Here is a 25,606-nt window from a genome sequence, read left to right on the forward strand (position 1 = left end):
TTACTCATTATTAGCATTTACAATTTTTTTTTATAAAACTCATTTCTACCCTTAAAATTAAGCTTTTTACCATTTAATATTAATTACTAATATAAAAAGCTTTTGAATAAAATATTATAACAGATAATGCTAAACACAATTTTCAATTTTTTTTCCAGGGAAGTTAAGCAACTTGATGTATTTTTTAAAATTTGAAGGAAATTAGAAAAAATAAAAATTCAATATAGAATAATTACAAAATATTATAAAATATTAAATATTTTTAAAAGAAATTATGATCACTTACATCATTTAGCTTTATGATTTCTCCACTTGTTAAACATAATTTCTTACTCTCATCTAAAACACTGTGTATATTCTCTACCCAAGATGAATCTAGTGGACCATCAAAAATATGCCATTTATGTTTATTACAAACTGTACCTGCACCATTACGAATTAATTTGCATAAAACGCCATCTGTCCTATTTTATAACATTAATATTTAGTAATCAAAAATAAAAAATAAATAGAATATAAAAATAAATTTCTAAAAAATTATATGTTTAACACATTTTCAAAATATTATTTATATTTTTTCAAAATTTATTTTTGCAAAAAACATTACATTGTATTATATGTATTACATATGATGGAATAGGTAAAATGGAGTCTAATAAAATAAGTAGCCTCCAGATAAAAGTTGACTCCACCAGAAGATTGGTTATTTCCTTTTGGTGTATGGAGAGACTAAAGGAAAGACATCCAAAAGAAATTTGTAAAATTTTTTTTAAAATTACTGTCCCAGCAGTAAATTTTATTAAATTTTATTTTAAAAAAATAATCCAATACAAAATATTTTCAAAATGGAAAGAAAGTATAATCAAACTTTTGTGAATATGAAAAAATTATATATGCGTAACATATGATAATGCAATAAGTCTTAAATATTTGCATGTAAAACATGCTAAAAATAATTCCTCTCTAACATAAAATCCAGCCATATAATAAGTCATATTCTAAATAATAAAAATATCATGTCCCTACAGTATGCTTGAAAGGATTGTTTTTTATAAAATAATGAAATAATGCTATAAAATCCATATGATACATGATTTTAAATGTTTTTCTTAAGCAATGGTCAAACTTTACAATTTTTAGCTGTGTAGACAATTGCAACCATTATGGCTATTCTTGTTAATTAGTCAACCTCCTCAAAATATTGCATGAGTGCAATTGAGACTGAAAACAAAAATTTTGTTGTTTCCTAGCTGATTGCAAGTGCCAAGCCAATGAACAAAATCTTTATGCCATCCTGACTATATGAAATTGTAGAAAATTGAAACAGTAAGTTGAAATTACAATTAATAAAACTGATCTAAAATCACACGTTTACAAATTTCTCTCTTTTTGACCAAAAATGTAAAGGATGGCTTTGCTTGGGTAATTTTTTTAAAATCAAACAATGTCAATTAAAACCTAAACTGTTGATTCTTATTAGAATTTCATTAGTCAATTTATAACTATATTGTAATTACATCTTGAATGTAGTGGATTTATTGATCTGTGTAAGAAAATTGTAGCCACTGTGATTGCAGATGGCTACATGATTGAAAATTTCAGTGCAATTATACTTTACTATTGTATATTTCACTTCACAATATATTTGATATATAGCTGAATTGTTTTGTTTATTTTTGTTTAATTATACCAATAATTAATTTGTCTTATTTTAAGTTAAAAATTAGTTAAAGTTAAAAGGTATTATATCAATCTTAAATAAATTATATGTATTTAAATATAATTAATTACCAAGTACAAGTCTTTAAATCAAATTTTCCATACAGTTGACTCATTGAAAGAGATTTAGGATTTAAAACAACTGTATCAACTGCTGGATACTTTCTATTTTCTATATTTTGATTATGGAGATTGTTCAAAGCAGTTTGCAATGCTTGATAACACTATAAAATATATTTTATATAAAAATAATTCAAATGATACATTTTAATATAAAAATAAATACTTCTACCTTTGTCTTTCCAGAACCAGCTGGACCAATAAGTATTATGCCATGACAAATAGCAACTGTTTGATAAAACTGCATGCATTTTAGAAGAAAAGCTAAACAAATAAAAAAAAAAAGAATGTCTTGAAATACAAATTGAAAAATACTGGAATTAAAAATATTGAAAAAAAGACAATATGACAAACTTATTCTATACACAATTATTTAAGAATGTAACAAATATTAATTATTAAGCAATTACTGTATTAAAAAAGTATAAATATTTTTTAATGTAATGTTAACAATGCTATTTAATTTTTGCATTTAAATTACTGTAATTAATTCCAGTTGATGACAATGCTTTCATCCATTATAATAAGCCTTTTAAAATTAATTTAAAGTTTATTTAAATAATATTTATATTGTGATTTTGGCCAGAAATGTGAATATAAAGTCACTTATTTTAAAATAAGCACTAGAGACATGCATTTTATATTTCATGGGACCAAACTTTATTCTAGTGGTAAAAGATATGTACAGAAGGTGTACAATAAAATAATTAACATAAATAGTATTCAGGTGAACTTCTGATAAATAATTTTCTAAGCCATAAACAAAGCAATAAACTCATTATGGTATACAAAATCATTTTTTGACAAAAAATAAGAACAAGAATAAAACTATAAAAAGGACAATAATGCTTTAAACAGTGTAAAATTAAACAAGAAATTATTATAATGAACTTCAGGAAAATGTATAGGAAAATGTATAGTAACTAACAATTTGAATCTTGAAATATAAAATCAATTATAGAAGTTTTCTCTATATGTATGAAATAAAAATATATAAAAAAATCATAATATATTAATTTATTTGTAAGTTATAGTTATTTTTAGCTTACCTTGAGTACAATCAATTTTTATCTGATTACAAGCTTCTTGGATTGCAATTTTTACATCTGTATCATAAGTTTTTGTTTCCCTAAAAATAAATAAAAGAATATTTAAAATTATACAAAACATACATATAATAAAAATTTGTAATGCTGTATTACATATTATCTTTGTAGTGCTACGCTACTATTGGTTGTATAAATTTTGTGTTTTTCTGTATTTTTATTTTGTTATATAAATGTGTTTCCTTTACTTTGTGTCAGGTTTTAAAAATTTGTATGGAACTTCGCATTATTTTTCCTTTTTGTGCCCTGGTGTCATCTTTTCTGTCCTGAATCAATTGGAACCCACTGACTGGTCAGGAAGGGTTCACATGTAGATTGAGAAAAATGTTCATCAAGATCATCTTTAACAAAGAAACTTTTCTGCTGGACTGAGGCAATCTGTGTCCATCTACATGAATGTGTTGGGTATCAGCAAAGAGTGTGCACATCGTGCTCGAGAATCCATCGAGGACATTAGCGAGACTATTATTTTTAATTAATAGAAATTTGTAGACACATGTTTTATTGCACTTGTAATCAGTGGGCTACAGTGATGTCAATTAGAATGTAAAGTTGTGTTTTGGAAGACAAGAGCCTGTGTATATGCAACTGTGTAAATATTTGTAATTAGTTAGAATGCAAATTTGTATTGTTGCGTGGAAGTTTTTTTTTTTTGTTCTCCTTTGGTTTTTGTAACTGTGCTATTCAGTGTCCCTACAACATACCTATCAAAGCCAACTACATCCCACTGTTATTAAATTAAACAAATTTTGCTTTGCTTTATCTGTCAGGTCAATTGTTAAGTCATTGTCTTATTACTCTATCGACATACTCTCTATACCCTGGTATGTGAGAGCCACTACAAAAACAAGAAATTGCGACAATCGAACGTCATGTTTTTCCCGATCTCGGACACAATGCCTTTGTTTGATGCATTCCTGAATGTTCCATCGCCCATTAGACCAAGAGGGGCAATGACCCCGGCAGGGGAGGACGGGAGAATATAAAAAGCAGAAAGGCCAACGGAAGAGGGCTTTTTCTCTCCATCGATGGACCAAGCTGGATGAATGACAAGGTCAATGAAAAGGGAAAGTTATCAGTGATCAAGATCAAGAGTGAATGAGCAGTGGGAACAAAGCTTCTAGAAGGACTTGTCCATGTAATTAATTGTATATGATAGATATATTATTTGTATGTAATTTACGCGTATCGATGGAAATTAATTGTCATGAAAACCGAGAATATCTTGTAGTGCTCGTCGAATTAATGTTAACTCAACTTTGGGTTGAGAGAATAAATCTTAAAAAATGATAAAGCCAAATTATAAAACTCAATCGATCACATGAATAATGATAGAATAGTTTAGAACAGTTAAGATATATTGTTAAAATAGAATAATATCAAATCACTATTGAAGTAATTTAAAGTTATGAATTTTATAAAAATGAATTTACATAATATAATAAAATTACATACCTTTGGTTAGGGAAAACATCAGAAATTATTTCAACTATCAATTTTAAATCTTCATTTAAAATTTTTGGGTTTAGGACATTCTTTACTGCTCTTAAAATAATTAGATCTTCAATTTCATTTTGATTTTGAAATTTTAATTTCTTTGCCATAGTAAGAACAGTTTTGATTGTTCTCAATCCAAAATCATAATGACCCTATTTCAAATTTTTTATTCTTATAATTTTATTACTGTTTGAATATATTCTATAATTTTTGCTATTTTATTTCTAATAAATATATTATTAATTATATTAGAGCCAACAAGGCAAAACTTTTTTACATATGAGACAATTCAATGTGGCCGTCGACCATATTATTCGCGTATTTATATTTTTATATGTAATATAAGTTAGTTTTAGTAATTCTTTTGTCTCTTTGTCTTGTCTATCCTCTAAAACTTTCCTTTCCACTTCTTGTACCCTCTGGGTGGGATTACCGTTTTGAAGAAGTAAACAATGGAAACAATAGAAGAGCAAGACCCCAAGGGCTTCGGAGAGAGAGGGCAGAGAAAAGGATTGAGCTCGAACAGTGTGCATAGGTTAGCAGCAGAAAGAAAAGTAATGAAGACTACAAGCCGAAAAGGTCAGGCCTAAGAAAGGAAGGGAATTTCCGAGGCTATTGTAGGGAGAGCTAAAGCGAACTACGGAAGAACGAGAAGTTCACCGAGAGAACGGAAGGCTCATAATAATCAAGCAGGACTCAAGAGTGGTGTGTCCCACCAAAGTAGAGACACTAAGAAAAGAAAATCCCGGGTATTTCTTTCTTCTTCTATTTCTACCTCCACCTAATTTCACTTTTCTTGTCTTCTAGTTATAAGTAGGATAAGCTTAGTTTTAAGGTCTTCACGCATCAGACTTTGTCGGGTTCCGTTTCGAACATGTCCTTTGTTGTATACTGAGGGACAGAACGCCTGTACGACGTTTTACTTTGTGAAGTTAGGATCTGCAAAGAACCTGTTTTGTTCTTTTCTGGCGAAAATAAAAAAATCATATCTTGTTAAAAGTATAATCTGATTTGTTTATTTTGTATCGGTCCATTCACGGAACATATTACCTCGCCACGAATCACCACATCAAAAACATTTCATTATATGCACACTCATTTTTACTGAACTAGAAAAATAAGTCAGATACTTATACAAATTGACCATGCTTGCTCCAAGCAAACTTCTGTTAGATTAACAGTCTTACCAGACCAATCAAAATCATGTAACAATTCAACAGTGACAAGATTATTAATGAACACCAGAAAAAGTTGTTAGCCACAATTTCTTTTACCAAGTAATATGTACTGTACCAATTACTTGGTACAGTACATATTACTTACACTTATATACTTATAAAAGTATTCGCACTGTCTTTAATCAAACCATTACATGATAATTAAGTAAAGACAAATTTATAAGTTCTATTCTATTAATTGCATTTTACAGACAATCCTATATATTTCTTTGAAGAAATATTTGTTAATTCATATATTGTCTCTGAATTTGCCCTCATTATCACAAACTTCATTTAAGTACTATATCATTTGTTTTTATAACATTTGTACCAAATTGTACTGCAAAACTTTGCTTTTGTGCTTAAACTAAAAATTAAATATAGGAATTATAAAGTTGAAGAATAACATCACTGATCTCTTACTTTACATTTTAGGGAAAAATTCTATACATTTTCATAATATGATGTTTTTACCCCAAAGAAAAAAATAATTACATTAAAAATAAAATTTTCCTTTAAATAATGCCAACAAGTTAATTGTGAACAACAAATCTTGCTTTTGGAAATATTTTCGGTTGATCACTATTTTTGGTATATTCTATATACTTCTGATATAAAATATAACAGAATTTTATATACAGAAAATACTAAACAATTTGTTGTTAAAGAAACTTACATTATTTGTCTTTAAACAAATAACATTGCAAAAAATTATTTAGGAAAATAATGTTCTGAAGAAAAATAGTAAAAAATTATATGGGTAAAAACTGACTGGAGAAAACTTTTGGAGAAAACAATTATCTGAAGAAACTCTTGAATAAATTGTCCAATGAAGAACTGTCTGGGGATCATCTTGGGGAAGAACTGATTGGTCACTGTTTTTAGTTGTTTTTTTTTTAGAGAATGAAATAAAGAATACAAAGAGCAGTTTTGATGACATCAGCAATCCTGAATATTTTGTCATTAATAAATTGTGCAAGGTACCAGAATAAATGTGAAAACAATGTCAGATAAACATAGGAATATCATACAATTTCCATCCACATCCCTGATTTTTCTTTTGAATCATTATAAAATAATTTGATCTTGCATTATTGTGCTGCAAAATGCCTCTCTTCTAGCTTCTCTATTAATGTATAACACAAACAATTCAATTTTTGACAAAATAGATTTGAATGTATGATCTGACCAAACTCTTAACACTTAAAAGATTATCCCAATAATATCTCATCCAAAAAGTATAGTTGAGCAAAAAGTTTTCTATCTTGAATGTCAGCATTCAAGATGGCAAAATCAGCTATTAATTGGAAGACAGTTACTGATAGTTACACTTAAAAGTTAAATTTATTTCTAATTTCCATTAATAATTTATTGAAGAAATGTTCCTTATCTTGTGATATGCTGATTTTTGTTCTCAGCTATGAAATAGTGGAGAAGTTAAAATCTCTATCTATTAACTCTCTAATACTGTTGAAAAGTATTTTTGAATATTAAACCACAAAGAATTTTATTTTTCTGCTAACTATTGGAGAGTTTTATTGAGGCAAAGCATTAGCAAAGCCTCTTCTATGTAGCTTACAGAATTGTGTTTGTTCTCAAAATTTAATGAAGTGATTTTGATAAAAATTTGTCGTTTTTCATTGTGATGAGGAATCCAAAAATGTAATAAAAAATGGGAGTTCATTACTTTCTTTCTGAGATACAGTGGGGTCAAAGTGACAATGTTCATGGTCCCTGATGCAAATGAGTGTGCCTAATGGAATTTAGGAAAAGGAGGCAAAATAAAAATTACAGTATTGTATATGCCTAATGGAAAAAGTTGCCATAATAAACAAAACACAATAACAAAGCAATCAACACTGATTGCTTTGTTCTTGAATCACTTCTCCATGTAGGCAAGTGCAAAAATTCTCTCTCCATGCCAGAACAATGCAAGAATTGCCTCTCCCATAGCTGGCATGTGCAAGGATCACCTCTCTGTGGCTAGCAGGTGCAAGAACAGTCTCTTCTCTGCCCAACATGTGCAAAAATAATCCCTTTCCTTCTGGTTTCACCTCAATTTTATTGCAATACAACTAAGTTATGCAATTCCCTAGTACAGATCTGATTCAATCTTCATTTTCAGAGATTATTGGTATTTCTTATACAATTCTTTATCTTCCTGTCCTATTTTTCTAAATCTTTTTATACACTAAAATTATTTACATATTTAAAACTTTTATTATTAATAATTGTGAATGGGTAAGATATATCTAAGTAAAAAATTTAGCATGAACAATATGCTAAATAATATATATATATATATATATATATTAAATTGTAATAATTTATGAATTGGAATGTGTAATTTAAATTAAATTTACCTGCAACTATTATTAAGTTCTAATTTCTAATTTTAAAAACTCCAAATCTGTTCTTAAAATACATATTAAAAAAGTAGTAATAATAATTTTGCTAATAAAATAATAGTATAATTAAATTTAAATAATCTTATCTATCCTCTCTAACCACAATTATATCAAAGTACTAATTCTGAAATAATTTTCATTTAATTTTTAAAGTATCATTACTGCAATTTTTATATTTAATTAACAATTCTTTTCAAAAGTAAAATACCTGCAAACAGAGAATTTTTGAAGATATTTTGAATATGGTTGTAATTTTATTTGCCAAAATATCTGCAGATTTAAAACCAAAAGAAAAAAGAGAAATTTCTGTGATTAATGTGAAGTCTGGAACCATCATCGCTGCTGGACGAAAAAGCATCTATAAGGAAAATATATAATTTGTTAATAATATTAGCAAACCTAATAATTGTGTTTGAAATATCACAGTTGCCAACTCTGATTAAAGTAAAAAATAATAAGGTAAAAATTTTTTAAACAGAACTACAAAAGCAGAACATTAGTTATATATAGTAAAAAGCCTCTCAAATAATCTGTTGTCTATTTTCCCACTGTTTTAATAACAGATTATAACAATATTTATTATTAAATTCACACACTAATTTTTGTGAATAATAAGCTAGTTAATTGTAATACCTTATATCCAAACAAAAACATCTGTGACGTAAAAAAGTTTCACCAAGTAAACTATAACAATTTAGACAACAGTCAAAATTTTTTTAGGAGTTTTTCTTTGGTAAAGATAAGCTTGGCACTTGGAAGCAAAATGTAAAAAAGAATAATACTGGTAAAATTTTTGTGGGTATTGCTTCAAAACACCAAGCTTAGCTTTACGAAAGAAAAACTCCTAAAAACATTTTGACTGTCATCTAAATTGTCATAAGTTTTTACTTGGAGCAATTTTTTTTACATCTCAGATGTTTTTGTTTAATAATTTTATTATTATTATGTCAAAACATATGATGATGATGTACAATTTGGCTCAGCAACTAATGAGTGAACACAATGCTGACCAAATGTGCTGCCAACCGACACTTTCAATATTCATTTTGATCAATACACCATTTATAAAGATCATTATAAAAAGTTTTAATGCACATAAATTTGAGTTTTTGTTATTCTGAGTAACATTTTGAATGAAATTCATTTGTTTCCATATAAATTTATCTTTATAGGCATAAAATTAAATTGTAAAACTGAGTTAGCTGTATGGGAAACCACCATGAACTTTGACCTAGCAACCAGGAAGTTTAGTGAGCACCTCATTGATAACAAGAAGGGCTTAAATTTAAAATTTGAGCTTTCTAGACCCAGTAGATTTTTCTATGAGTGTCTGCAGTGCCAGATGAAAAAAAAAAAAATGAGAAGGAGAAGAATATGCATGATTGCTTTTTTGGCAATTTTTCTATTTTTCAATTGCTTATATTTCAGCAACAACATTATAGGAAATCTTGAAATTTGCACACTACCTAACAAAACAATTTTTTTTCAAACAAGATATTTAAAATCAGGTGTTCAGGGAACACAGAAACCAATCCCCAAAAATTGGCAACTCTGATTCCTGTATGTATAGTCAGTCAGTGACTTTTTTACTGGCGAGGGTCATTGCCATGACTCCTGATTTGTCTCTTATCTTTATTATTAATTTAAAATGACTGTTTTTATGATAAGATAAAATCTTTATGAAATGAACTATATGTATGATAAATTTATTTTATAAAATATATATTAATCAAATAATAAAACCTAATTAATTGATGGGCTAAAACTTGGCTAATTAATTAAAGAAATATTATATAATTTGGATTAAAGGTAAATGGTTATGCTTTTATCTTGTATTAAATTTAATAATTAAAAATAAATAAATTAATTTAGACTATTCTGGAAGAAAAGATTGATCATTTGGACTAAAGGATGAAAGCATAACATCTATCCTTATTCCAAATTACATAAAATTAAATATTTGTAATTTTCAATTCTATTTACATGAACACATCACAATGACAATGACTTTAAAAATATTTAATGAGTAAAATAAAAAGAAAAGCCTAATTATACATAAATAAGATAATTTACATAAAACTAGACTTTTTTCAGTAAAAAAATTTTAAATTGTTTATTCATTATGTTATTTGTATATAATCAATGTTAATAAATCAAAATAATCTTGAATTTCACTGTCTCTAGAAAGAAGAAAAAATTTAGTTAATATAGTCAGTTGTAAAAAATAGTAGTTAGTTAAGTGGATTTCAATGCAGAAATCAGCAAATAAATTCTTCTAACATGAATTTCTTTGCTTTGTTCATTATTCAAAATAATGCTTAAAAAACATGTTAAGAATACATTCATTTATTCAATGTTAAGCACTTGCAATTAATATTTATTATTTTGTGTTTTTTTCCTAATACTAATCATAAATTTTTCCTAATACTAATAATTTATATTTGTTGCTATAAGCAAAAATTTATAATGAATATTATACATATATAACAAAGATTACTTATTTCACCAAAGTAATTTTCAATTTGCTCTTAAAAAAAAAAATAAAGTTAACATACCAAACAGTTTCAATTTATACAATTTATATTCTTTCAAGTATCCACTATTGATATTGAGTAGTTTTTAAGAATAAAAGAAATTATATTATATTATATATATATATATATACAGGATGATTCAAAAGTCACAGAAATTTTTAAAAATTAATAACTCGCAAACTATTTACAGTCAGATGATGTGGATGTCACAGAAATCCTTAGAATAAAGCAGGGGGTATTTTTATGTGTAATAAAAATTTTAGTACCAAAATAGTTACATTTCTTGCCATAAATGGTGCTTGATAAGATTACATAATTTATGAAGTTGTTACTAGAGCTTACACTATAAACATTTTAATTTTTTTTACTCTTACTTTAACAAATTTACAATGATTTCAGTTTTTTCAGCACCATCTATCGCAAGAAAGGTGACTATTTTGGTACTAAAATTTTTATTACACCTAAAAAAACTCCACTTCATTCTAAGGATTTCTGTGAAAACCACATCATCTTACTGTAAATAGTTTGTGAGTTATTAATTTTTTTAAATTTCTGTAACTTTTGATTTTAGAATATATATATATATATATATATATTCTAAAATCAAATCAAATACTCAATCAATACTTTTAAAGATTTTATTATTTAACTTACTTTTAGATTATTTGGTAATTCTGCTTTTCCTATATAGTTAGGATTCATTGTTATAAAAATGGAGCAAAAATTCTTTAATAATATATCATCATCATTTAAAACAAAGTGCGTTAACTAAAATAACAAAATTAATCATTTAAAGTCTAAATAAAAATTTTTATTTACTTAAATTTTAAAATAATTTTAGAAAATAAGTTGCTCTAAAATTTTTTATACAGTTGCACAAAAGTCACAGACAATAAAATGAATTATTGTCAAGATCTGACCCCACAATTCTAGAATCAGGGAAACATCTGGGGTCATGTCTGAAATCGAAAAAAGTTTACAACTTAGAAAAAACGAAAAAAATAATAATAATAATTTATACTTGAACATTTGTAACAATAATTCTATTATTCAATGTTTGTTATAAGTGTTCATATGGTTTTGTCTTTAATAATGAAATATAAAGTAAACTAAATTTAAATATTATTGTAGAAAATGGAATTGAAATATTTAGAAATGATCGTCTTGATTTGTAGACTAACTTTTATAGTACATATTTTATAAAAAATGAGTATAATTACTTTTTCTGATCTGGTTGATATCAATTTCATTAATATAAGACTAATTTCATATTTTCTTGATTTTCATTTATAAAGAAAGCTTAATATATATGTGATAATTGTATAAAAGTATCAAGAATCAATAAATTCAATATGAATAAAATTTAAATGTTTCACTTAATCTGTGGCACAATGTTACAGTTATAACCTATATTATTTTTATTTTATTGAACTAGTAGTAAATACAAGGAATATCTTTAAAAGTTGATAATTGCTTCTATGTAACTGATCTTATATAGTCTACAGAATAATAATAAAAAAATATATATATATACTGAAAAGAGCAAAAATTAAAATTAAAAATTAAAATATTTGTTTAATTTTTCTAGACTATTACTAAAAGAATTTAATCGATCTTTAACAATGAAATTCTGCATTTTGAAAATATTGATAAAGTAAAATTAAATCATTTTTAACATTTATTGTAAGCAATGCTTAAAACAATGTTTTAGTAACTTTTTAAAAATATACCCAAAACATATCAATAAAATATATATATTTATTTTAGTGGCATGTTTATAATAAATGTTAAAAATATTTCAAAAATGCTTTAAATAATATAAATAATCATGTAAAGTAAAAACGATATGTTTTGTTTTCTTCTGTATAAAAAATTTTAAACACTATTTTTATTAAATACATATAAAAATACAATACTGTACTGTTTGCTTTTTTGCTTGTTGTATTAGTGAAACTTGTTGAGCAATAACAGATAATACATCAGCATTGATTCTATTAAAGTCATCAAAACATAACCAAGCACCAGAACTAAATTTGATTAAACAGGAAAAAATATCAATCCAATATGCAACACCAAATAAATTAGATAAATAACAATAAAATAATAAAATTCTTTTTAAAAAGAAAAAAAAAATTATTTTTATTAAACATACCTGGCTAAACCTTTAAAAAATTTACTCAATGTAATAACATTTAACTGATCTGAACAACTGACAGAAAACAACAAACTGCAAATATTCTTGAAAGATCCTTAAAAATTATTATTATTATTATTATGCATAATATTATTTTAAATTTGTCATATATATTTGAATATAAGTTTATATCATGAAATTTGACATCAATAAATTTTGTGACAAAAATAATATTTTTTTAAGTATAATTTTTACTTTTATTTGTAAAAAATTATACTTGAAATGTAATATAAAATTACAGATATAAATTTTGATCAATCTTCAAGTAAAATGATAATTACTTAGATAAAAACGAAACATATTAACTGATTTTTGAGAAATATATTTTAATTTAAACACATTTGTTCATTAAAAAATTTGAATCTTATTATTATTTTATTAATTTCTTTATTATACAAATTTTACTTATGTATTAAATATTACAGATATACTTTTCCTATGTTATTTAATACAAATTTTATTTTTTTCACATATAACCAAATTTTTCCCACAAAATATCTTGTTAAAGGTGGAATCTAAGAAATGAATAGAAAGCTGTGTGTTGTATCTGTTATTAATTCACATTAGAGCCTGCCAAAGATAAAAACTCAATTATTGAATTGAAGGCTTAACAAATTTAATCATGTTTTTAATTTATTTAATTTAAAATATATGCTCTCCACCTCAAATTAGTACTGTAGTGTTTTGCCCCTGTACATCATACTTTTCGATTAGCAATAAGGTCATGCCAGTCATCTGTCTAGCTCCTTTCAGGGAAAATTTTTGAATTAAAATAACATGACTTCTGGTTTGCATTGGAAGTTTATATATAATTAATCAGAGCCTCCTGCCCCTAATCTTTCCATATCTGGTCTTGAATTTCATTTATCTAACAACATTCTCAAGATTATGGAAAGACATATGGACAACTGTGGGAATTTATAGGTCTATAATTTTTTCAAATTGCAGCACAAAAACATTATGGTTATCAAACTTCACAGATATAAAAAAAAATAAATGTTTTTAAACTCCATGTAATTGTAATAAAAATGTGGACATCAAAGGTTTAAAATTAGTAAATCTCAATACATTTTACATATTTATAAGTACTTATATAGTGATATTTTTATCTTTTTTCTTTTGAATTTTCTTATTTTATCTTTTTTCTTTTGAATTTTCTTAATAGTTATAGTATTTAATTAAAATGAGTATATTTAATATTAAATATTAAATAGTATATTTAACTTATAAAGTTTTGAAACTATTTACTTATATGTGAATTCTAATATTAATAGTTAACAAATAAATTATCAATGTTCATAACTTTTTATGAATGTTATCTGAAAGATTGATTGCACAGTGAGTTTCCAATACCTAGAGAATAAGTATTTAAGAGTAAACTGTACATACAAATATCAAAATTTTTAAAAATTAACTAATAACTGGTTATACCCTTATGGTTTCTGTTTTTCCAGTTGCAGTAGGACCAATAGCTGCCCCATCATATCCAAAGAATAAAGCATTAATGAAGGTTAAGTAGCATCTAAAATGTAATACAATAATCATGTTAGTAATGTAATGTAATATTCGTAAAATATTATTAAATAGTATTTAATATATAAAAAAGTTTTTATAGAAAACATTTTTTAATTTAGCAAACTAAAAATATAGTATAAGTTTTTTTTTTGCCTACATTTTCAAAACTTTTATTTACTTGATTTAGTTTTTTGAAAAATTTATATTATTGTGAATGGATGACAAGCATATCTTTCTTAATTCTGGTATTAGTAGGCAAATTATTTCCACTTACCATCTTTGTATTATTGTTTAATTATTTTATTTAAAATTAAATATGAATAGTATAAACTATTTAATATGAATTAGTTTTATTAATATCATTTCTAAAGAAATTTATACATTTTATGAATAAATAAAGATAGAATGAATAATATAATCTAAAGAGTAACTTAAAACTTATTTTATAAAAACAGATGAGAGTACAAAAATATGCATTTTATTTGATGTATAATAATATTTAGTGACAATTTTTAAAAGCTATTTCTTATACTTACCTGTTAGTTAATGGTGTTATAACTAATCTGCCACTATACCCAAGATATTCATATTCATAATTACACTCAGCATTCATAATTTTTATTTTAAGCTGTTTGTTTATTAGGTAATATCTAAAATAAAATAACACAATTATCTAATTTTTCTTTATCATATTTAATTCTAATATTTTAAAACTTTTATTCTGAAAGAAAAAAATATATCAAATTCTTTTGATGTAAGATTATGATTTAAATAAGTTATGTTACAATACTAAAATAAATAAATATTACTACTTTTAGTCTAGATAAATTCAAATAACTTTTTTGTTATAATATTACTTCATTTGTTTTATCCATTCAAAATCAACTACAGTTTTAACTTCTGAATCCACAATTTCTTTAATAACATCTCTAGCATAAACTTTAATAATAATGAGAGCTGACAGAATTTCATATTGAATAAATGAAAGTTTTTCCTGTATTAATTCTTGTAAACTATTCAACTGCAGAAAAAAATAATAATAAAATTATTATTAATGCCTTAAACTTTGCTTCTATTTTTTAAACATAAGAATAACAGTTTTGAAATAAGTTTAGCAATATAAAAAAGTTAGTAATTAATTTATAGAGTTTAATACTAAAAATATAAAAAATTTTTAACTTTAATAATCAAAACAGATTGTTAAAGTTAGAAAATTGCATGATTATAAAGAAAATTTTAATATATCTTTAATTTCATATCTACTTTAAACTACTACTTTTATTAAATAACTTTCTTACATCCTTTAATAAATTCTCAGAAAGTTGTAAAACTGTTCCTTTTTGTATTGCTGATTCTACCTTTGCTGTCCAAAATATCTGTGATACAATAATGACCACTTGTCCAGGCCATGATAAAACCCATTCTTTGTAAGGTTTCTATAAAAATATACAAATTTCAATACATATTTAAAATAAGTCATTAAATTATTTATTGAAAAAAATAATAAGATAAAATATTATTTATCATTCAAAAGTTTAGAATGAACAATAATTAATCAAAATGTCTTATTAAATATCATATATTCTGGCATATTATTATGATCATTGCCAATTAAGAAATTTCAAAAACTTAAAATTTTAATTAAGTATGCAAAAAAGTTTAATATTTCTTGAAAGATTTTTAAACTGTCCTATTTTCTTCCAGTTTATACTTTTCATATGATAAATCCTAACTGAATTTTGGAAACAGCCAAAATAATTCTTATGCAGTTTCAAATATGGATTTTTTAATTTATTCAAACTTTGAGACTATTGCTATGTATATATTAAAATCTTTTTTTTTAACAAAAAGATATTTTAAAATACCTTTATAAAATGTAATAAATAAATGACATCCCAATATGCTTACTGTAAGTTCCTGCATAAAATGTGAAAAAACTGCTACAACACATAGCCTACATTTTCTTTCAAGCTGATCTTAAAACATAAATAGATTAAATCACTAAAAATCTCTGCATATAACCTGTATATTATTTAAGTCTTTAGTGGATATGCAGTTGATACATTAAATTTTATATTTTAAAAATCCTTTGCACTCCGAGAAAGTTTCAATATGAATAAATTATAACTCCAAAATCTTTTTTTGAATTTGGACTTTAACTTGGACTCAATAATCTTTTAACTAATATTCAGACTTGATACTAGATCTAAAATTGCAATTCTGTTACCAGTCATTCATATAAAAAAACAACTGGCAACAATCCGTTAAGACCAAGTATGGGTACTTTGATAAAAAAAAATTTTTTTACAAATAACAGGTATTTTTCTATTGTTCAATCAATTCTAAAATATGATGATTATAATTGAGAAAAGAACAGAAACAGTATAACCCAAATCTTGATCAAGAACTGAATTCTGTTAAATTCATCAGTGGCATGCCGTGACATTTGATGATAGGGAAGCTGTGTTTCTGTGAGAACCCGACTTCCAGGGGCAATCAGTTAATTGTGCGTCAGTGATGATCTTGGTTCCATTCGTATTGTTTGTTCGATAAGCCAGTTTGTTCGTTTTGTAAAAACCATAGACTTCTCTAAATGTATTTTTAATATCACAATTACATTCTGAATCGCTAGCCACGATATAAGGGCTAACATTATAAATAAAATAATAAAAACTTACTTGGTGAAATAAAATGTGTGGTGGATGTACAGTACATACTTGTACCTGGTACAAAATATTCTTCAATTGTATGAATATACTTTTAAAGAAACTTATAATTAAATACAGCTTTGTAAAGAAACGTACGTAAAAATAACATAAAACCTTCTTTACTTTTTAAATCTTAAAACAATCCACTTAATCAAATAGCTCCCTACGAGTGACTAATAGATGGAATCAGAGACGGTCCTGGTAGGTGCATGCATGCAGGCTACCAAATCCCGAGGGTGCCAATACCGGTCAATGTCAAATGCCTCTTTTGTCGCATCACTCATATACCTCAAAGGGCGCGACAAAATTGTTGTACATTTTAAGCATTTCTCGCCATAGCTAAAAAAATCTAAATATGTTAAACTTAATAGATTGTACATCATTTGTTTTCTAACTAATTCGTTTTAGGATCAGGGTCCATGGAAATTTCCAAAATTTACAACTTTTCGGTCACTCTCATTGAACTGGAAAAATTTCTGTCTTTATTACATCTAATATTACGAAGAGATCAGACCCCACTGTACTCGGCAAGAGATTGGTTCGGTTAAGCTTCTGTTCAAGTAAAATTTCGGCTCTTTCATCAGGGTTTTATTTATGTTTCTAATTCCCTAATCGCTTAATTATTTAACTACTTCTTAAGTAGAAATAAGTTGAAACTGGTTACTTTGCACTTGAATATTTGTAGTCTTGGGAAAAAGTGGACAGACAAATTTTTATGACAATGGATACATAAATCGTAAATTTAAGGAAAATAAATTCTAGAGCTCTTTTGTACCTTATGCATCTTTCATTAAATTTAGTTGTAAATGATGCTGCCAAAGTAATAGTTAATTTTTTAACATTGTACAAGATTTGTACACATTTTTTCTACATTTCCTTATAGATGGACATACGAAATCGTAATATCACTGGCTTAACATTGAAATCCGTAAGTAATATAAGATGGGAGAGCAGAATAAAAATATTAAATATTTTAATGGATTTTTTAAAACTCCTGTCAACTATATAGAACTATCATAAAAACATCATACCAGTAAATTCTTATTGATTGGGTTAAGTTATAAATCTACTCATGATTCACATAATCGAGCGAGGGTGGCCAAATATCTAACAGGCAGGCGGCTAACAGCCTAGGACTGGTCCTAGATAGAATTGAAAGTGTTATATGTGTGTAGCTTCCACAAGCTAAACCGGGTGAGATAGGTGCTCTGTAAAGCACATGCACGAATGAGTAAAATCTGGCTGTTTGGAAGCTGACAATACAGCACTTCCATTCCGCCACTAATATTCGAATATACAATAGCAATCTTATCGTTTTTTTCACATGTAGTATAGAAATTTGTAATAAGATACATAACGTGGTTATAATAAAATATTAATTTTAATTATATGAAAATAATTGCACAATATGTTTTTATTTTTTAGAAAATACAAGGGAAGCGGCACTTCCACTGCTTCCAATGATGGAATGCCACTGAAATTCATTTAATTTGTATTTTTCACATGCTAAAAAACATAGACTTACCCTTCTATATGCTCCTGCAGCCAATCAAGATTTGTGAGACATTCTCTAATTAAAATACACATACTTCAAGCAGTCTGATACAATAACTGCTTAACAAAATTGTGCAAAAATTTCAATATGTCTTAATGATGTCATAAAAAGAAAATTCACAACAAAAGATTTAGTTTCAAAAATCACAACCAGGATTTGTGGACAAACAAAGCACATTTCCATCTTTGTGGTGCAATTAACATGTATAATTGTCAAGTTTGGACTAGAGAAACTCCCCATGCATCTGAAAATTCCTTTACATTCCATATTCAGTTACCAGCCAGCATTGCATCATTATTGACCATTACTGTGATTCCATCTTCCAACAACCAATGTATTAAATCAACACTGTTCACGTGGTATGACACTCTTCCACACACAGCAAATTGTGTTAAAGTTTAAAAATCATTTTTTCCAATGAATGCATCATCAGCCTGCATGTTCACCAGAATCAGATCCATGAAAAACATTTCAAGAGAGACATTGTGGTCAACAGTCAAACATGCTATTCTGACATTTCAGATAGTAGCAGGTAATGGTGATCAACATATTGAACATGTTTTCAGTTAAATAATAAATCATCACTTTACTGCAATGTAATCCTGAAATAAATTTGTAAATTATCCTGTGGTAATGATTTTTGAAACTAATAGTTTCTGTTGCAAATTTCCTCACCAATGACTTCATTAACACAAACCAAAATTTTCTGTACAATTCTATTAAGCAGGTTTTCCTGCAAACTCCTTGGAATAAGTTAACATTAATTACCTTTTCATAATCTGATATAGCGTCTAAAATAATAAGATGAAGACTGTTTCTCATATTTTCTTCAAGATTAGAAAACCAAACTTCAACATTTTCTGTTATGAAAAACTTATTTTTGAAAGGAACAACTTCTCCATGTGAGCACATAGCTTGTATTTCAAGATTATCATCAAATTTCAACTGAAAATTATTTAACAGATATAAATCATATATCAAATATTATAATTTTATTTTCTAATTGTTTCTAATTTTATTTTACTGACTATTATGTATAAATGCAGAAATTTATACTTTAGAAGATTTATAAAAATTTGTGAACATTATAAACAAACATTATATCTACACACCTGTGTTATATTTTCAAAACATTTTCGTATATACAATTGAATAGCTAAAGAATCATGTGCCAGACTTAAGATTTGAAGCAACTCATTATAACTAAGAAAACAGAAACGAGGAAATGCAAGTTGTTTTCTTTCCAAAAATTTAATTAAGCCATTGTGAATGGATTCCAATATGTGATTACTATCTTGTAATAATTTCATTATTATTTCATCACTACAAACAGTGAAAACCTAAACAATAAAGATAATTTTTAATAGAGTAATAATTAAAAATTAACATAATTTTATCTTTTCATTCACATAATTTTAAATTTGAAATTTAATATTTTTCTTAATATTATCATCTATAAAGAAAATGTTAATATGCATACTTTATAATACAGTATAATGTATAAATTCTTTTGATAAAGAAAAAAATTTGATACTTTTGTTTTTTTTACATTTATCTTAATAATTATTACTTCATAAATATTACTCATTTTGGTCTTGTTATTTATTTTCTTTTCTTATTACTCAAATAAAATAAAAGAATTTTATACAAAAAAACAAACTATTTTATGTTAGAAAATAATTTGTATATACTAGTGAACTTCAGAAAAGCTCATATAGTATGATATATATACTCATATATCAGATGTCTTTTGTCCGTTTTTTAGGTATTAAATTAAACAGATAGTAAGTCTGTTGGTGATTGTGTATGAACCAAATATTTAATTGATTATCCAGAAAGCTGGTCCTTTTATTTTGAAAGTACTTGGAGTTATTTTTCACAGTAAAAAATTTTATTTCAAAAAAATCAAAAATTAAAACAATAAAATAATTTATGAATACAAGTACTGTACATATAAATAGTATAGAGTAATCTATGTAGATTACACTTATATCAAATACATATATACATCTCAAATAATTTAAACTACTTTTTATCTCACACTGTTTCATTATTTATAGATCTACTATATATCCAAAATTGATACAGTATTTGTTGTTATAAGTAATAGTATACTGAAACATGAGAAATAACAAATTTAATATTATAAAATAAGTTATTAATAATAATGTTTGAGAATCATTAATTTACTCTTAAAGTACTCACATATTTTTTCTCCTTACACTGTTCAGTAACTTTAATCCAGATACGAATAATAGAAAGAAATTGTTTGCTTTCCATTTTCAGATTTTCAGTTATGTCTTTTGCATTAAATATGGGTTCTAATGTTAACCAAGAATTTTGACATTTATTCATTGCTTCTAAACTACACTGTTTATATTGAAAATAATGATAGTTAGATTTCTATTAATAAAATATTTATAAGAATTTATTCAACTATTCTAGAAAATTAAAGCATTATTAAATATATTTTAAGTTAATCACTTTAAATAAACGAATATACCTGACATGCAATTAGTGTCTTCTCCCAACTTTTTAGCACCTCAATAAATTCTTCTTTGCAAGTGGTGTAAATTGCTTTTGTCATAGCTATTTGATCATCTAAAAGCTGTATGCAGTCATCAGGAATAATAATGTTTGATAACTCAGTATCTTTATAATGTGTAAATTTAAATGTAATAGGTTGCCATTCTTCTTTCATTTTTTCTAAAGCCTTAAATTTTTAAAATTTATTTACTCATAAGGTTTAAACAAGTTAATACAAAAACTAACAGAAGTTAAATACCTTTTCAATAGCATGTTCTTTCTTAGCTTCTTCTGCAATTTTCAATATTTTATGCTGATAATTATGTAATCCAAGTTCTATACATTTTTCTATAGTTAACTCTATTGATTTTGGATGTAGTTCAATACCAGTTTCTTGAGATAGCTAATATAAATTTGATTTTAAACCATATAATAAACAATATACCATAATTGATATATTAAAATATTTTATATTAATTAAATTTTAAAAAATAATAAACTATTCATATTTAACTACAGTATAACAACTATAAAGTGTCTTCAATTCACAACAAAATCAAACATAAATGAGCAATTACTTATTGTGACATAGTCACAATACCACACTGCAATTTTTTATAATATTTTAATCTAAAAGATCACATGACTTCCAGTCCTGACTGAAAGTTCACATTACGTGCTAGTATTGTTTGTGGTATAAGGTTGACACAACGAAAACAGATTATATTTAGTTGACACTGGTTGCTGTGAATAGTACACAGCAACCAGTGTCAACCAAGTATATAATCCACTATAACCAATATAATAATAATAATTATAAGTTTATCGTACAAAATAAAAATTGCACAAAAGGAAACCATGTTTCAGATCTCCCTAAAAAAGTACAATACAAAGAACAACAACATACCATGATACAACACAACAAATCAAATAGTGTCAATCTAATTAACATTATTAGAGATAAAATTGGCATGTATGATAAATTTAATACTTAAGTCAGTTCATATTAATTTAAGTTATAAAAATTTTAAATTTATTTTTACATAATATTGAATTGTTCTAAATTTAACAAAAGTATATTTCATAATTATGATAATATTAAATCTTTAAAATTTGTATTCTTCATTGTACTATAATAAACTTCCTGAAAATTAATAACATGCATTATATCTAACATGGAAATTATAGTAAATAACTAAGTACATTAATTTCTTACCTGTTCCCAATACTTTTCTTTCCAACCAGGATGACAAATATTTTGAATAAATAAAATGAATTGCTTAAAATTATCAATATCTTTTTTCGTTTTTGTAGCTATATTTAAAATACCTAAAAATTGAAAAAGATTATATTATATATATTTCTCATTAATACATATATTGTCATAAGAATTTGTATTAAAAATTACAAATAAACATTTTGATTTTGATTTTCAAAATTGAAATTGAAGAATTGGAACTGCCAACAGTCTGGTGAGAATCATCTGACCACTTCCTGTTTCCCAAATTAAAATTTGCTTTGAAAGGAAGACAATTTCAAGAAAAATTCAGTACAGAAGAAACTAAATGGCAAGTAGCTAAAAGATCTTTTTTGTGAGGGCATATGTAAATTACTAGAGTATGCAAAAATTTATATAGATTAATGTTTCTTTGGATGTACAAATTGTACAACAGTACAATCTGTTTCTTTGCATAAGCCTTAAACCTCTCCCTCTCCCGTGGGGAATTTCGAAAAATTCCTTCCTAGTGTACATACCCTGTGTACCAAATTTCAATTTTCAACTCCTAACTGTTTCAGCTCTGCACTTATTATTATTATTATTATTACTATCATCATCAATCCATCTTGATTATATTATAAGGTAGACAATATACTGTTATGAAAAACCAATATATTGTCTATGTTTACACGGTTTTATGTGTTATATTTCATTTAATTGAAAATAATTTATCTGAATGGATATAATATATTAATGAAATAATTTTCCATAAAATTTGTATATTATGCATTTATGTCAAAAAAATTTTTAAATTTTATTGGTCTCTTTTTTAGTTTTATCAATTTTTCAGAATAATTCAATTAATATATATGTCTGATGAGAAAATCTTCAAAAATATCTGAAAAATTTACTTAAATGCCTTTTGATATAGAGAATAAATTTTAAAAGTATTTTATTAAATTTAATTGGTTTTTGAATAATGATTTTTACTAAACTTGTTTTGAGTTATACTGTATTTATAAATTATTCCTCAAAAAATATATTTTTAAAATTTTCTATAACTGCAATGATAAATATTAAATTTTATGGCTTTTTTCAATTTACATAAAAATGGTGCAGCCTCATAAAAATAAATATTCTTAAAAATCTACTCAAAAAAAGGTCAAATGCAATTTAAATTTTTACTTTAAAACAACAGAACTAAAACTTTTTGGCCTGAAAAAACTAGCAATAATAAACTTATTTTTCAGTTATAGATTAGAAGCTTTATGAATTAAAACATTTAAATTATAACAAACATTACCAGGAATATTGCCAAATATTTTACAAGAATGTTGCATAACTTTAGAAATTTCCATTACTGTTTTTTCTATAGTTTCAGCATCTACATCTTCTATGTTGTTATGCATCCATTTATCATACAACTGAAAATATTAAAAAAGGAATCGTTAGAACAACAAATAACACATCTACTATAATACCATGCTCATATTAATGCAATGATTTTAAAAAATATTTATATAATATATATGAATTTTAAGTCAATTTTATCAAATTAACCTTTTGCCATTCCAAAACTGATAACCATAATTTATGGTATGGATCAAAATCTCTCTGTAATTGACGTATTTTTGAATAATCTGTTCTTGGTAGGTGAAACAAAAATTCTCTGTTATTATATAATCGAGCTTTTTCATGACATTCTTTAATTGCTTGATTCATCTGACTAAGATCATTTGTTATTTGATTTGCTTTATTAATATCAATAAATTCAGGTAAAGAAGCTACTTGCATCTATGTAATAATTAAAATTTTAATTAGTAAATAATTATATTTATTCTTAATTATTAATGTAATTTGACTATAATTCTTAATTTTAATGAAAAAATTTATTTATTTTAAAAATAATTGTTTGTTAATTATCTAAAGAATATATTTAACAATTTATGTTTTAAATTCATTTTTTCAGTAATGATTCCAAAATTTATACAAAAAATAAAAAATGAATTTTAAAAACAGAAATAAAAAACTTAAAATTAAGATTTACTTTTCTATACAAAATACATTACATGAATAAACTACAAAATTGAAGTTATTCAACTAAAATATTTTGTTTAAACCCAAAAATTTTATGGTATATTTTTAATATAAAAAACTTACAGATAAAAGCTCATAGTTTTCTTCCAAAACTTTCTGATCTTTATGCAACAAACTAAGTAGTTTTTCTTCTGTGATAAACTGTTCATGAGTTTTAGTAACTAATAAATGTAATTTATATGGATAAGTAGTAGTATCCCATCTAAAAAATTTTTAAACAGGTATAAATATTCTAATATTTTCAAACAAAACAAACTATTATTATTTAAAAAAGTTAAATAAATACAAAATTCTAACATTTACATATCTGGAATATTTGTAAATTAGTAATTAACTTTAATATTAATCCATTTTTATTCAAAATTATTTAAAACTGACAAGATCATTTTTCCACTCTATTTAATTACCTAAATTAATTCTATCTTTTTAATTTCTCTGTTTTATCTTCATTAAATAAACAAATAAATAAATTTATTTATTTGTTTATTTAAGAGGTAAAACTAACTTTACCTCTTAAATAAGAGGTAACAATAATAAATTAAGAGGTAAAAATAAATAAATAAATAAATATATTTATTTATTTATTTTTACTTCTTTGCCCTTACTGTTTTACATTTCTGTATATATATATTGTCTACTTTGACCTTGTTTATGAATAGACTTATTATACTGGTGAAGTTTCTGATTAGCAAAGAGAGAAAAGTCAAAACAAAAATATTTCTTTATTAATCAGAAACTTCACCAGTATAATAAGTCCTATTAATAAACAAGGTCCAAGTAGACATCACTTATTTATTTATTTTATACATAAACTATCAGCCGACAAAAGATATCCATCCTCCAATTAACAAAAACCCCAACAATGAATTACGGTTAAAACCAAAAATTAACAAAGAATAAAAATCATGATTTATGAAAAAATGCAGTATATGTTAATCAAAAATAAAACAAAAACTGATCATCAACAAAAATGCTCATCTTATTCAGTTTAATATTAAAAACAAAAACAATGTTTAATAAGAATAATATATAAGAAAAAAAAATCTATTTATTCAAAATTTATTCAAAACACTATAGAATTTCATTTATAAACTCTTTATGAGTATTATAATGCTGGTATTATCAAAAATGCTTACATTATCTACATTAAAACATGATTTATTAAGAATTTTCCTCATTTTACTGATTAAC

General features: G+C 25.1%; 2 protein-coding genes across 2 annotated transcripts in view; both read right to left on the minus strand.

Annotated features, from left to right (window-relative positions):
* Positions 1 to 262: 262 nt before the first annotated feature.
* Positions 263 to 12,788, minus strand: LOC136973668 (dynein axonemal heavy chain 1-like). Its single transcript, XM_067268410.1, has 9 exons — positions 12,754 to 12,788; positions 12,523 to 12,628; positions 11,256 to 11,369; positions 8,276 to 8,425; positions 4,401 to 4,594; positions 2,889 to 2,968; positions 2,012 to 2,103; positions 1,792 to 1,943; positions 263 to 464 (listed from the first exon to the last, which is right to left on the minus strand). The coding sequence occupies exons 3-9, from the start codon at positions 11,301 to 11,303 to the stop codon at positions 263 to 265; spliced, it is 918 nt and encodes a 305-aa protein (XP_067124511.1). The 5' UTR covers positions 11,304 to 11,369; positions 12,523 to 12,628; positions 12,754 to 12,788.
* sac (sterile affecting ciliogenesis) overlaps positions 11,540 to 25,606 on the minus strand; it is a 57,021-nt gene continuing 42,954 nt past the window's right edge. The window contains exons 17-30 of the mRNA XM_067268151.1: positions 24,479 to 24,617; positions 23,879 to 24,112; positions 23,622 to 23,742; positions 22,316 to 22,428; positions 21,359 to 21,502; positions 21,077 to 21,286; positions 20,779 to 20,943; positions 19,686 to 19,913; positions 19,342 to 19,518; positions 15,609 to 15,746; positions 15,168 to 15,331; positions 14,847 to 14,960; positions 14,227 to 14,317; positions 11,540 to 11,560 (exon numbers count right to left, since the gene is read on the minus strand). Coding sequence (XP_067124252.1) covers positions 11,555 to 11,560; positions 14,227 to 14,317; positions 14,847 to 14,960; positions 15,168 to 15,331; positions 15,609 to 15,746; positions 19,342 to 19,518; positions 19,686 to 19,913; positions 20,779 to 20,943; positions 21,077 to 21,286; positions 21,359 to 21,502; positions 22,316 to 22,428; positions 23,622 to 23,742; positions 23,879 to 24,112; positions 24,479 to 24,617 — 2,044 coding nt within the window. The 3' untranslated portion in view covers positions 11,540 to 11,554. The remainder of the gene's footprint in view (positions 11,561 to 14,226; positions 14,318 to 14,846; positions 14,961 to 15,167; positions 15,332 to 15,608; positions 15,747 to 19,341; positions 19,519 to 19,685; positions 19,914 to 20,778; positions 20,944 to 21,076; positions 21,287 to 21,358; positions 21,503 to 22,315; positions 22,429 to 23,621; positions 23,743 to 23,878; positions 24,113 to 24,478; positions 24,618 to 25,606) is intronic.

The sequence above is a fragment of the Centruroides vittatus genome, unplaced genomic scaffold (assembly GCF_030686945.1).
Source record: "Centruroides vittatus isolate TY-2023 unplaced genomic scaffold, ASM3068694v2 contig_1074, whole genome shotgun sequence".
Lineage (NCBI taxonomy): Eukaryota > Metazoa > Arthropoda > Arachnida > Scorpiones > Buthidae > Centruroides > Centruroides vittatus.

What these genes read in the sequence shown, in the direction of transcription:
- LOC136973668 (XM_067268410.1), bottom strand. Translation starts at nt 11,303, where the DNA reads ATGAATCCTAACTATATAGGAAAAGCAGAATTACCAAATAATCTAAAA. An exon ending in CAAAAATTCTCTGTTTGCAG is followed by an intron (nt 4,595 to 8,275) that starts GTATTTTACTTT and finishes AATTTGAAATAG; the next exon opens with GGTCATTATGATTTTGGATT. An exon ending in CTGGTTCTGGAAAGACAAAG is followed by an intron (nt 1,944 to 2,011) that starts GTAGAAGTATTT and finishes TATATTTTATAG; the next exon opens with TGTTATCAAGCATTGCAAAC.